The following is a 15,081-nucleotide window of genomic DNA, read 5'->3' on the forward strand; positions in this document are numbered from 1 at the left end:
CTAATGACTATCACTAATTCTGATGACATCCTCATGTACAAAACTTCTAGAAAGACACCTTTCATTGGTTTTTTGGCTGCCATTAAGAGTGCTCAGGCACTTTATAAACAGTTTGTAGGTGTAAATAAGCCACTCCAGTACTTTCTAACTTATAAGCTGTCACAGGATCACTTAGAACTCTTTCTGTGCAATTCGAGCATCTGGTGGCTTTCGAAATAACCCTTCTGCGTTAAACCTCATGGCAGCATACAAGAGACTCCTTCTGAGGCATGAAATAAAAACGTCAAACGGGAATGTCTCTGCACAAGACCTCACTGAAGTGCTCACATCTGCAACATCTAGCAGTGTCATGAAGAAAGCTTTAGAGGATAAAACTGAAGATATTATGATGGCAAGAAGATATGATATCATTCCTCGCAGTCCTGCCCAAGAAGATCATGATTATGTAGACTGTCCAAACTTTACAGATGTGTCAGATTATAAGGAAGCTGCAGTAGGTTACATTGCCGGATATGCAGTTAAAATGGTAAAGAGAAATATTTCATGTCCAGACTGCTTGTCTGCACTTACAGCAACAGAAATTAAGAACAATGATAAAAGTTGTGCATTGATACTGGTTAAGGACAAAGGCGGCTTGATAAAGCCCTCTATGAGTGCTGTGTCTGTCTGCAGATCAACAGAGAAAATATTTCAGAAAATGTTGAAAAGTCATGACAAAGAGCTACGTAACATTCCCAGAATTTCCTCTCTAGTTGCATATTCTGTATTGAAAGAGACTGGTAGCACTGCATTTAAAACACATGATTCCCATATGTTTGAATGTTCACCTGATAATAATCACATTTTTCTCTTATTAAAGCAGTGGTGCTTGCATATTGCAAGATACGTTTGCATCATCTTGCAAAAGCAACCACTGCTAAAGTAAGAGGCTGTTATGTTAGGAAAACACTAACTAAGTTAGTATTATTTAAGAACCAGTAAGTGAGAGAACTCACCATCCACTCAATTAATGTAATGCTATTAATAAATTGGTATATGTTCGCTTCTAATCGTTGATTTTTGTGTATCCAAAGTAAAATGGTGCGTAGAGACAAGGTAAGGGGACCGGGAATAACTTTTCTTCTCACTTCATTCAGAGCGCAATAGTAATGGAGAAAAGGCTTAAAATAGCTAAAGTAATTATATTGATAACTGCTCTATCTATTTACATCAGGATATAATGCAAAAAACACTCGGGAAAGGTTAGTATTTGTGAATTATGATGAGCTGTACGAGAAGGTCGGGACTCGGTAGAGTGGGCATCCTAAGATGGCCGCCGCCCCGGGCCCGCTGGCTTCACTTATCGCCCATACCACAACACAGGGACGCGCGCTCTATATGTATAACTCTGTGGGCATGGCCACGAGCGAAAAAATCGTACATCCACTTATCACGATAGCTGGTGGTGAACTGACAGATGACACATGAGAGGGTGAAGTAAAGGTCAGTCTCATGTCCCAGATTTTCGTTCACTTCCCGAAAGTTTTCACAGTTTTCTACAAGTTGCATTGCATCAAATGATCCAAACCATTACAGCAAACCTGAGCAAATAGGTAAAGATACCAAGACAAAAATGTATTTTTCTCTTATTATAAGTCTTTAACGAACAAACAAAAAAAAGGCAATATTCCGATGCCGATCATGGGTAATCATTTAAATCAGGTTAACTGGTTACAAGGCTTTATTTAATGCTTTAATTGCTTACAAGTACATACCAGAACAGTAAATATTTAACTTACAAATACAGTACTGTAGAAAAGCAGTACAGTAAGAGTTTAACGAACAAACAAAAAAGGCAATATTCCGACGCCGATCATGGGTAATCATATAATTCGGGTTAACTGGTTACAAGGCTTTATTTAATGATTTAACTTTATTTAAGTGCTTACAAGTACAGTACATACGAGAACAGTAAATATTTAACTTACAAATACTGTACAGTACTGTGGAAAAAACGAACAAATAAAAAAGGCAATATTCTGACGCCTATCAGGTAAACTGGTTATAAGACCTTATTTCTTGCTTTAGCGGTATTTAATAGTACTTTAATTTGCACATAAACTTACCAGAACAGTACAGTAATGTAAATATTTAACTTACAAATACTGTGCTACTGTACTCGGGAATGTCTCACTCACTGAATAATTTCCCGCCTAGATCGTCACGTAATCAAAACAAACCGCGTGCTGCGGTGACGTTCGAGGATTTGATCTTTCAAAGGCCTCTCCTGCGTTAATTTGTAGTTTTCATAATGGTTTTTTAATCTTACGTTGTCTTATATGTATCCCAGCCCTTACCGTGTATAATTGCGAGCGTGTTCCGTGAGATCGTGTTCCGTGCGAGTTGCCTGTATTCATGTATATGTATATATATACAGTGAAATTTCAAATTTCGATGGACATATGAATCTAAAAATCACCGCAAAATTCAAATCATCGAAAATTAAACAGAACTTCTTATGGGAAAAATTAGTTTGGGTTCAGGGCCTCCGAACCCAACTACCTAAAATCATGATTTTTTGCCCACACCCCCTGTAAACTTATGAACTATAAATGTGGTTAAGTAACTGTAGTTCTGCACTGTATTGCCATACTGTCAGCAAGTGTATACTTGGTGTATTTCAGCCCTGTCCTGTATTGCCATTTCTCCTTTGGCTGCGAAATTTTAGAGGTGCCAGGCTGCTCTCGTACATTACCACTGCTACCCAAAGAACCACTCTTACTTGCCATTTTGAAACAGGTAAGTTGCAACAAAAATACATACAACTAAATTGCGGTGCAGTGCATTTCCACATATGGTTAGGCTCATACTTTTTCTTATAATTTTCCTTCACTTCAGGCATTCTGGTTCACATCAAAAATATTATCTTTGCTTGTTTTGGTTCGAGTCCGGCCCTGAGAGCACATGTTACATACGATATTAGGTTAGGTTCATACTTTGTCTTATAATTTTCCTTCACTTCTAGCATTTTAGTTCACATCAAAAATATTATCTTTGCTTGGTTTGGTTTGAGTCCGGCCCTGAGAGCATTGAAATTCGCGAATTTGCATCGAAAAGTAAGGTAGGCACACCACTCCAAAATGCATCGAAATTTGATTAATTGAATTCTAAACTGTCCAAATTTGAGATTTTACTGTGTGTATATATATATATATATATATATATATATATATATATATATGTATATATATATAATGTATATATATATATATATATATATATATATATATATACATTATATATATATATATATATATATATATATATATATATATATATATATATATATATATCATCAGCCATTTTAAGTCCACTGCTGAATAAATTCCTCCCCCAACCTTTTCCATGAATTCCTTGACTGAACCAATCTTTGCCACATTTTCCCTGCAAATTTCTCTGTCTCATCTCTACACTTCCTGTCTGGCCTTTTTCTGCTGTGCTAACAATCTCTTTGTGTCCAGTTAGTCAGCCCCTTGCTCCATTGGTTATCCATTATTCTTGCTATATGGCCTGCCCGCCTCCATTTCTGTTCGTTTATAACTTCTATAATATCTTTAACTTTAGTCTGCTCTCTCACCCAAGCTGGTCTTTTCCTGTCTCTTAAAGATATTCCCAACATTGACCCTTCCATTGCTTTCTGAGAACAGATTAATTTATTTTCCATAGATTTTGTCAGTTTCCAGGTCTCTCACAACCATACGTCATAGCTGGAATTATACCTTTGTTATTTAGTTTTCTTTTCATACAAAGTGGCAAGCTACTTTTCATAATATCTTTATGTTTACCGAAATCTTTCCATCCGATTGTAATGCATCTTTTAACCCCTAAAGACAGCAATTATTTCAGGCAGGGTACCTCCCACAACCACAGTTTGGGGGTGTTTCGACGACTTTCGCCAAGGGCAAATTGACTGTATTCTGGCTAAAGAGGAAGAATTTACACATCTGACAAAAGCAATCCGCACCCCTGTAGGCCAAATGGTTATTGCACAATCATGTGTCAAAATTTAAAAAAGTTTATAATAGTTACCTCTCAAAAACACTCTAAAACCTGAAAATTTTGATAACTACAGATTTTTCTTATTGAAACAGGTTATTTCAAAGTGTTTTGTCACACCAACCATGAAAACAGGTGTATATAGGTGTGGGGAGGTTACTAGGCTGTGGGGAGATAAAGTAGGCTGTGGAGAGTAGACCTATAGGTACAGGGGTTGGAAAAATATCCAACATTTTGCATGAAAAGAAAGCACTTCAGAGTGTTCTGTAACACCTTGGCGGCCTGATACCTCTTGGGGGTCTGTAGGGTGAGGGAGGGTAATGAGGGACAAGGAGGGAGGGATGGGGTGGGGTTCAGAGGGGACACAAGGCTAGCAGGGTGGGAGGAGGGGCAAGAATGGGTGGGAAGGGACACAGGTGGTGGTGGGAGGAGAGATACAGGTGTGTGGAGGGGTGGGAGGGTGATGGGAGACAAGGAGGGAGTAAGGGAGTGGGTAGAGGGTGGCCTGGATGCAGCACAGAGAGGGAGTGCCTGCCCACCACCCAGGTTGGTCCGATCCCCCCTCACACCGCTCAGTGGTGAGTTCTCATTGGCCCGAAGCCATGTACGTCATAATCGGGGCAGAGGAAGCACTCCGTAGTTTTTTAAAGGCCCCGCTCAATTGATGCAATTAGGCATTTTGGCATAAAACTCAAATCACATCATTGATGCGATTATGACTTTAGGGGTTAATTTTGCTATCGTGATCTTTCGTTAACCCCTTCTTTACCGAATTTCCGAAATGTGTAACCCCATACTCAAAATGAAATTTCTGCAGCGGAACTGAATACGATCGTGAGTACTAGGGTACTCACGATCATTATAGGGGCCTATTGGGCTTCCTCTTCCTTGGTTTGGGTGCTTTGTGATCCCCTGTGTGATGACATATGCCAACTTTGTCACTGATGCCGCACTTCCCTGCCGTATGTCCCTGCCATGGGGCATAGTTTTATGGAAATGACTCGGATATGTTGTGTAGGTCATTGTACCCTATATATTTTGAATTTGGTATATATAATGCCCTATAACACGAGATATAATATACCCAGATAATGCTTCTTGGTAAAGGGACTGTCACTAGCTTAGCAACAGTGGTGGTACTGCAGGAAAGTGTGTGAGAGCACGCCTTAGTGTTTTCAAGCAGCCGCACGCGTCAGTGCTTTTGGATTTACTTTTGTGCCATGGCGTCCTACGGCAATGAATCTGACTTGGATAGTGACTTAGAAGTGTCTGACGATAACGAAACACAATCTGACATAACTGTGAGCAACTCTGATGAGGAGTACTTGCCCAAGAATGACGGTGAAGTGAGTGATAGTAGTGGGGAAAGTGATACTGATTCTGGTATCAGTTTGGCCTTGAAGTGCATCACCCCTCCCCCCACCTACTTTTGACCTGCCTGCCTCCTACCTCATTCTTCATGGATCTTCTTCATACTTACAAGGTAAATAATACAATCATTAGTCTCCTCCCTATTCATTGATTTATATCTCTATCTACTATATTTATCTGTATATTGTATGTTTACTAAATCAGTTGGTTAGACATGTAATATTGTCATGTATATTATTTTAACATATCATAAACACATCTCGTGGTCAATATCTACTTACCAATACAAAAATAAATAATATAAAGCAAATAGAAATGACGTAATGATAAAATAACTACCCCACGAAAGAGCCACGCCTGGGGGAAATTCGGTTTGGCAGGGGGGGTAGCTGGGCGGGGGAGGGGGGGAATCGGTAACGAAGGGGTTAATTTTAGTATTTGTCCCAAGTAGTTGTACTCCTCGACTTCCTCAAGAATTTCTTCACTTATTTTGATGACGTTCTTTGGTTTTCATGGATTAAACATTACTTTTACTCCAGTTCATCTTTAGCCCTACTTTCAGACTTTCTCTGTTTAGGTCATTTAACATTTCTTGCAATGTCTCTGCTGTTTCTGAGATTAGGACAGTGTCATCTTCAAATCTTTAAAGGTTTAGCTTTCCTCCATCTATGTTCACTCCTTCATTTTCCCAGTCTGGCTTTCTGAAAATACTTTCTAGGCATGCTGTAAATAATTTTGGTGAAACTGTATCTCCCTGACATACGCCCTTCTCAATCTTAATTTTTTCCGAGTCCTTATGTAATTTAACTGTAGCAGTTCCCACTTTATGTATGTTTTCGAGGAGTTTTACAGTGTTCTCATACACTCCTTGTTCTCGCAGTGAATTTATAATTGCTGTATGCTCCACTGAGTCGAAAGGCTTTTCGTAACCAACAAAACATAAGCACAGTGGTTTATTATATTCTGTAGTTTTCTCAGTTAGCTGATTCATTATGTGTAGATGATCAGTAATCGAACACCTGCTTTGGAATCCTGCCTGTTCACGAGGTTGGTTTCCCTTCAAATTTGTTGTTATTTTGTTCATAAGGACTTTAATGAGGAGTTTGTAAATGACTGATAATAAGCTAATGGGTCGATAGTTACTGAGATCTTTGGAGTTACCTTTTTCGTAAAGTAAAATAACTATTGCATTACATCATGTTTTGGGAATTTTCTTCTGTTTTATACCCTGGGTAAATAAGTGAGCAAGCCTATTTTGTACTTCTACTCCTGCATTCAACAGTAAGTCTGTTACTATTGCATCTTCTCTCGGAGCCTTCCCTCTTTTCATATTTTTAAGAGAAATATTTACTTTGTCTGGTGTTACCTCAGGTATTTCACTTGGGTCAACTGAAAAGTTAGCTATTGGTACTACAGTCTTTGATGCATACCGTTCCTTGTAAAATTCTTCAACTGTCTTCAACACCTTATCTCTGCTTTTAATGATTTCACTGTCTATTTCATTCAGTGATGAAATTTGTTGCTTTCCTAGTGTCATTTTACTTCGGACCTGTTTCAGACTTTTTCTATTTTTGATGGTTTCTTTGATCTGATCCATGTTTCTCTTTTTTCTTCTCTTTGTCTCTTGTTCATGAGCTTATTTAATTCCGCTCGTTCTATTTCTTTTTTTCTTGTTACTTTCATTTCCTTTCATTTTTTCATAAGCTTGAGTGTCCTTTCTGAATATTTCTTGGCTTTGGTTGTATTAGGCTTCCCTACTACCTCTGCTGATTCTGTTAGCCCTTTGGTTAGTCTGTCATTCAGCTCATCAATGCCACATTCATCATTACTTAGAGCTTGAAATCTGTTTTTTATTTCCAACTGAAAGGCTGCTTTATTTTCATTTACTTTTGTTTGGCATATCTGTTTATCTTAAATCATCTTTCTTTCACTTCTGAAATTGAATCTGGCTGTGCAACCCACCATTCTATGATCACTTCCTATATTTACTGTGTTGATAACTGTGAAAGTTGTGATCGTGTTATTCTTATCCGCTATAATGAAGTCGATTTCATTCTTTGTTTCTCCATTTGGGCCTCTCCAGGTCCACCTTCACCGTGTTCTTTTGTGAAAGAATGTGTTCTTTATTCTTATGTTAAACATTTCAGCAAAATTTACCAGCATTTCTCCTCCTTCATTCCTTTCTCCCACTCCAAATTTTCCCATACATGCTTCTCCATTTTTCGACTTCCCAACTTTTGCATTGAAGTCTCCCATGAGTACAGTATATGTGGTCTTTTCATCTTCCATAATCTGGGAGTTGTCATCATATAATGCTTCTGTTTCTTCATCTGAGCTTCAAAAAGTTGGTGCATACATTATATATATATATATATACACTCAACCCTCGGCTATCACGGGTTCCGCTATAGCGTTTCTCGCTATCACGCCTATATAAAAAACTACCCAAATACCTTTATCACGCACTAAATGCCTGCTATCACGCACCGCAAATGTTCGAAAATTTCAAAAAGGCCAGGCTCCAGTGCTCCGCCCAGCCAACAAAAGCTTCACTCCATGATTGGTCGTGTGACATCAATGCCAGCCGAGCACTGATTGGCCGCCTGACCGAGTCTCCTGCCTGCCAAACCATTCAAGTGCGCACCCTCAGACCGTGAACAGTGATAGCGAGAACAATAGCCTTTTTTATGATATGACCATGGCCAACGTACCCCCTCCCCGTCCCCCTACCATCACCCAACATAATGCTGCGGCACCTGGCAGGGAAATAAAGAAGAGGAAGAACCTAAGTTATGCAGATAAACCGGAAATGTGAAACTTATAGAGAATGATGAGACCAAGCGAAGTGTGGGGAAGAAACATAACATCAATGAATCAACTGTGAGGGGTATTTATAAGAATCGTGATCACATCATAAAACATGCTCATTTTTAGACTATTATATATCAATATGTGGTACAAAAAAGGTATCTTAGGGGTAAATATTGAGGTCATGGCACCAATTAGAATTATTACCATAAGTTCTTCAATTCGGCTATCACGGTTTTGGCTATAGCGCAGCCATAGCGGGACCAATTGGGAGTGATAGCCGAGGGTTGAGTGTATATATATATATATGGTGAGTGTAGCCTATACACTGTATATACACTGTATATGGCTAGTGAGGGAGTGATCGCCCTCTACCTACACAGATCAAAGCCCTCGGGAGCAGGGGGGTGGTTGCTTTCTCAGGCAGAGGAACTCCTTGAGAGTGAAATGGCTGGGAAGCATGCCGGCACGTGACTGGCTACAGCATAGCTGGGTCTTTCGGGTGTGGGCAATCAGGCAAGTTAGCTGCCTACTGCGACTGCAACACAATGGCGAGGTGTTCAGGCAGTTAGCCAAAGAAACCTTGATGGACTCTGAAAGAACAATAATGGCCCCCAGTCCCGTGCAGCCCTTAAATGGGCAGGGGGTGCTAAGAATCTCACAGTTGCCTCAATTACAATCTAATTCCTTTGTTAATGCAAAAAATACAATTAAAATTGATAATTGGAATGTGAGAACGCTAAATCATGACGGTAAAATCGATGAGTTAGTGAAGGTTTTTCAAAATTATGGACTTGATATTTGTGCTCTGACAGAAACTAGATTAACTGGAGTCGATAAGTTGGATTTGGAGGATGGTATACGTTTATTGATATATGGCCGACAGGACGGAATGCATTATCAGGGAGTAGGATTGTTGCTGGGTTGTAAGGCAAATAAGGCTTTATGTGAGTGGGATCCTATAAATGAGCGATTGTTATACGCACGGTTTAAATCAAATCATGGCAACATCAGTCTGTTTGTGTGTTATGCACCTACTAATGATGCACTCGATGAATGGAAAGACACATTTCATGAAAAGTTGCAAGAAGGAGTAGGAAGGGTACCTAGACATGATGTTTTGATCTGCGTTGGAGACTTTAATGCAGTAATGGGCTGTTCAAATGAGGGATTTGAGGCATGTATGGGTAAGATGGGAGCTGGTAGTAGGATGAGTGAAAACGGAGTGAGGTTTGGAAGCTTCTGTCTAGCAAATGACTTAGTCATCGGGGGCACACTCTTTCAGCACTGCAATATACACAAGACAACTTGGGTGTCGCCGTATGGAAAATATAAAAATCAGATTGATCACATCGCTATCAGTAGGAGGCATAGAAGTTCTCTGCTAGATGTTCATGTTAAACGGGTAGCGGATATTGGTAGTGACCATCAACTCAGCATTGCAAAAATAAGGTTTAAACTTAAAAATCAGAAGAAGGAAAACTCTGGTGTTGGTAGATACGATATTGTTAAGCTTATAAGGGAAGGAGAAAAAAAGGAGGAATTCTGATTGGAATGCAGAAATAGGTTTTTGGTGTTGGAAACGTTGGAAGAGGGGGAGAGAAGTGTAGATGAGATGTGGGAGGATGTGAACAAAGTTTTGCATGAGACTGCTGAATATACGATTGGAAGGAGACATAGATTCAGGAGAAAGAAATGGATATTAGAGGAAACGTGGGATATGATAAAAAAGAGAGGTGAGGCTAAATTGAGGAGTGAGATGCAATGCGTTGATGAACGAGAGATTGAATTAGCAAGAGCTGCGTACTGCAGTTTGAATTCAGAAGTAAGAAGGTTAGCTAGGAGAGATAAAAGAAGATGTGTGGATGAAAAGGTTGCAGAGACTGAAATCTTAATAAACAAAAATGATGGACAGAGTCAAAGAATAGCATATGAATCGATTAGAGAACTGAGTGGTAATGCAGGTAAACGCAAGGAAATACCAGTTAGAGACAGAGAAGGATATTTATTGACCAAAGATGGAGATATTAAAAATAGATGGAAAGAGCATTTTGAGACAGTTCTTAATAGACCAATACCACCAGAAGACGATATACCGTCTGCTCAGGAAGATTTAAATATAGAAACAGGAGAGTTGAGGCTTGCCGAAGTGGAGAAAGCAGTAAAACAGTTAAAGAATAATAAGGCACCAGAGGAGGATGGTTTATTTCCGGAAATGTTTAAAGTGGAGGGGGATAGATTAATAATGATCTTGACCAAGCTATTCAATAAGATATGGGTGACGCGGTTACTACCATCTGTTTGGAAGAATGGTGTAATTGTCAAAGTTCCGAAGAAGGGAGACCTGAGTGAATGTGGTAACTGGAGGGGAATCTCTTTGTCACCGATAGCTTTGAAAGTTTTCAGTAGAGTGTTGTTAAATAGGTTGGAGCCGGTGGTTGAGGGTATTCTGAGGGATGAACAGGCTGGTTTTAGAAAGGGACGTGGTTGCAATGATCAGATCTTTATAGTTAGGCATTTGATGCAGCAAGTTAATGAAATGAGAGTACCGTTAAGTCTTTGTTTTGTTGATTTTGAAAAGGCTTTTGATAGTGTTTCGAGAGAGACTATGGGGAAGATCATGAGACATTATGGAATACCAGAGGAGTTTGTGAGGGTCATTATGAACATGCATGAGGACACATTTTGTAAAGTGATGGTTGATGGTTGTCTGAGTGATTCATTTGAAGTCAAGTCCGGAGTAATTCAAGGTGGTGTTCTATCGCCTTTACTATTTATATTGGTCATTGATTACATTATGAAACACGTTGGAACAGAAACCGGTGCAGGTATACTTTGGGGAGAGAATAGGAAACTTTTGGATTTAGATTATGCAGATGATATAGTTTTGATTTGTGATGGGCCAGAAGAGATGCAGAGAGTGTTGGACTGTTTGGTGAGTGAAGGTCGCAAGGTGGGTTTGGTTATTAATTGTGGAAAAACTGAAATAATCAATATGAATATGGAAAATGCGCAGGAATGTGTAATTGGAGGTATGGTTGTAAAGCAAGTTGATAGGTTTAAATATTTAGGTACTTATTTAGCCAAGGATGGTTCTTTGAACTTTGAATTCAAGGAAAGGTTAAAGAAGGCTAATCAGGCAATGGGAATGCTTAAAAATATTTGGAATAATAACAATTTTTCTGTGCATACAAAAATCAAACTTTATAAGGTAATGGTTAGGAGTATCTTAATTTATGGACACGAGTCTTGGTACAGCACAGTGACTACGGAAAATAAATTCTTGGTGTTTGAAAACAAAGCACTTAGAAGAATATTAGGAGTTAAGTGGTGGGAAAGGACACCAAATAGTAGAATTAGAGAAATAACGGGAGTGCAGCCAGTCGATGAATATGTTAGGTTCTCACGATGGAAGTGGCTAGGACATGTGTATAGGAGACAGGGAATAGTATGAGGTACACCAGGGTGGGTGGCACTTGGTAGGAGAGGTAGAGGAAGGCCAAAAGAGACGTGGGTGAGGACAATGAGACGGGAAGCTGGAGATGAGTGTTGGGGAGATCTTGAGGAGTTAGCACAAGACAGGATGTGGTGGTGTGAGTTCATCGAGGCCCTATGCATCCCCGAGGGTGCCACAAGAAATGATTGACTGATATATATATATATATATATATATATATATATATATATATATATATATACAGTATATACAGTATATATATATATATATATATATATATATATATATATATATATATATACAGTATATACAGTATATATATATATATATATATATATATATATATATATATATATATATATATATATATATATATATATATATATATATATATATATATATATGTACTGTATATATCAATCAATCATTTCCTGTGGCACCCCACGGGATGCATAGGGCCTGAACGAACTCTCTCCACCAATATTTGTCTCTTTCCATCTCCTTCAGGTCCAACCAACACTCCTCTCCTGCTTCTTTTTTCATTGTCCTCAACCAGGTTTCCCTCGGCCTACCTCTACCTCTTCTTCCTCTAGCAGTCCACTCTGGCACATCCTGTATTAAACTACCTTTTTTTCTGTATATGTGCCCCAGCCACTTCCAGCGAGACAGTCTCACATATTCATTAACTGGTTCCAATCTCGTAATATCCCTTACTATTGCATTTGTAACTCTGTCTTGCCACTTTACCCCAAGAATCCTTCTCAGTATTTTATTCTCAAATCCTAATACTTTCTGATCTGTTGCAATTGTACTGAACCATGACTCATGCCCGTAAATTAAAATTGGTCTAACCACAGACTTGTAAATTTTCACTTTAGGATGTACCGAAAGCATATTATTATTCCAAACAGATTTCAACATTCCAACAGCTCGCCAAGCCTGTCTAATCCTCTCCTCAATTTCATTGTTTAATGATCCATTAGATGATACAATCACTCCCAGATATTTAAAGTTTTCTACATTCTTTACCACATTATTCCCAATTACACAATCGATTTGGTTCTCCACATTCATATTAATAATTTCAGTTTTTCCACAATTTATTACCAATCCCACTTTTTCTCTTTCCTCCACCAGACAATCAAGCACCCTCTGCATCTCGTAAATACTTCCGCAAATCAGTACAATATCATCAGCATAGTTCAAATCCATCAGCTTCTTATTTTCTTTCCAGTTAATTCCTGCACCTGTTCTCCTTACAACCTTTTTCATAACATAATCCATAACCAAAACAAACAACAATGGCGAAAGAACTCCTCCTTGAATCACTCCTGACCTAACTTGAAATGGATCACTCAAAGAACCACCCACCATTACCTTACAAAAAGTACTTTCATGCAGGCTTCTAATAATATTTACAAACTTTTCTGGTATACCATAGAATCTCATAATTTTCATCATAGCTCCACGTGAAACACTATCAAACGCCTATTCAAAATCCACAAAACACATACTAAGTGGCATTTTCATCTCATTAGCTTGTTGCATAGGATGCCTTACAATAAAAATCTGATCATTACAACCTCGACCTTTTCTAAATCCCGCTTGTTCTTCTCTTAAAATTTTATCAATTACTGGCTCTATTCTGTTCAACAAGATTTTGGAAAAGACTTTTGCAACTACAGGTATCAAAGTTATCCCCCTCCAATTGACACACACTTAAATCTCCCTTTTTTGGTATTTTTATAATCACTCCATTTTTCCACTCTTCTGGAATTCCACCATTATCCCAAGCCACATTAAAAAGTTTCAAAAGCACATTCATCAACTCGTCATTTTCAACCTTAAGCATTTCAGGGAATATATATATATATATATTGTACATATATATATATATATATATATATATATATATATATATATATATGAATGTAGGGAAGAGTAAAGTGATGGTCTTTGAGAGAGGTGAAGTCAGTGAATGTACAGCGAGGTTGGATGGTGAGGAATTGGAAAATGTGAGTACGTTTAAGTACTTGGGTAGTGTGATGAGTAAGGATGGAGGTTTGGAGGGTGAAGTGCTTGAAAGGGTACAGCAGGGAAGAAAGGTTGCTGGTTCTTTGAAAGCAGTGATAAGAAACAGGGAAGTGAGCATGGAAGTGAAAAAGTTACTGCATGACAGTATTGTGATACCAACTCTAACGTACGGGAGTGAAGCTTGGACGTTGTTGGAAGGACACAAGTCAAGAGTGAGAGCAGTGGAAATGAGTTATTTAAGAGGAGCCTGTGGAGTCACATGGAGAGACAGGCTGACGAATGAGGATATAAAGGAGCGTTGTGGTGATGATGTGGATGTGATAGGAAGCGTTATGAGGAACATACTGAGGTGGTTTGGCCATGTGGAGAGGAAGTGAAAAAGTTACTGCATGACAGTATTGTGATACCAACTCTAACGTAAGGGAGTGAAGCTTGGACGTTGTTGGAAGGACACAAGTCAAGAGTGAGAGCAGTGGAAATGAGTTAAGAGGAGCCTGTGGAGTCACATGGAGAGACAGGCTGACGAATGAGGATATAAAGGAGCGTTGTGGTGTTGATGTGGATGTGATAGGAAGCGTTATGAGGAACATACTGAGGTGGTTTGGCCATGTGGAGAGGATGGAGGGTGAAAGACTGACGAAGAGAGTGTATGTGAGTGAGGTGGAGGGGGAAAGAGGGAGGGGGAGGCCGAGGATGAGATGGAGGGATGGGGTGGAGAGGTATATGAGAGAGGGGGGTGTGAGTCGGGAGCGGGGGAGTGAAATGGCGGGGGACAGGGCGACTTGGAGGTGATTTGTTTGTGGCCACCCCAAACGGGATTGAGGCGTCTGGCAATAGATAGATAGATATATTCTACATATATATATATATATATATATATATATGTATGTATGTATGTGATATAATAAAAACCGAGATATGTTTCTAACACTTTCAGCCCAATCGGTCTTTTCCGATCTGAGCAAATTTAAATGGCATTAAAAAACAAACAAACAAAAAAATAACCTTGTAATGATTAGGTTACTTAAAACACATTCATGTCTAACCTGGGTTGAGCTTGATGGCCTCAGTGAACAGGTCAACAGCCTTCTGTAGGTCCCCATCAGCCATGGCTGACATTGCTTCTGACCGTTTTGCTTGGGAGGCTTCAATATCGTCTTCTGTTGCAACTTTCCCATCTTCACCCATCTCTGGGAAGGGTTCTTTCTCTGGTTCTGCAAGGCAATAATATGATCACTGAAATCCAGTTTCCCAGCACAGGTATTTTAATGAGATGGGTAGAATCTAGAAACAGTATCAACTATCAACACCATCCAAAGAAATGTGCTATGCATCCACTCATACACCAATAGCATGTCTGAAATTGATAACTATGG

At 39.0% G+C, this 15,081-nt stretch overlaps 1 protein-coding gene across 2 annotated transcripts in view; it reads right to left on the reverse strand.

The window, feature by feature from the left end:
• LOC145417320 (putative protein FAM10A4) overlaps nt 1-15,081 on the reverse strand; it is a 427,645-nt gene that overhangs the window by 240,584 nt on the left and 171,980 nt on the right. For both annotated transcript variants that reach the window (XM_080285999.1, XM_080285998.1), the window contains exon 4: nt 14,752-14,919. In XM_080285999.1, the coding sequence (XP_080142125.1) occupies nt 14,752-14,919 (168 nt within the window). The remainder of the gene's footprint in view (nt 1-14,751; nt 14,920-15,081) is intronic.

This window comes from Coenobita brevimanus, chromosome 110, assembly GCF_032717465.1.
Source record: "Coenobita brevimanus isolate Jiangsu-jjx chromosome 110, ASM3271746v2, whole genome shotgun sequence".
In the NCBI taxonomy this organism is placed as follows: Eukaryota; Metazoa; Arthropoda; class Malacostraca; order Decapoda; family Coenobitidae; genus Coenobita; species Coenobita brevimanus.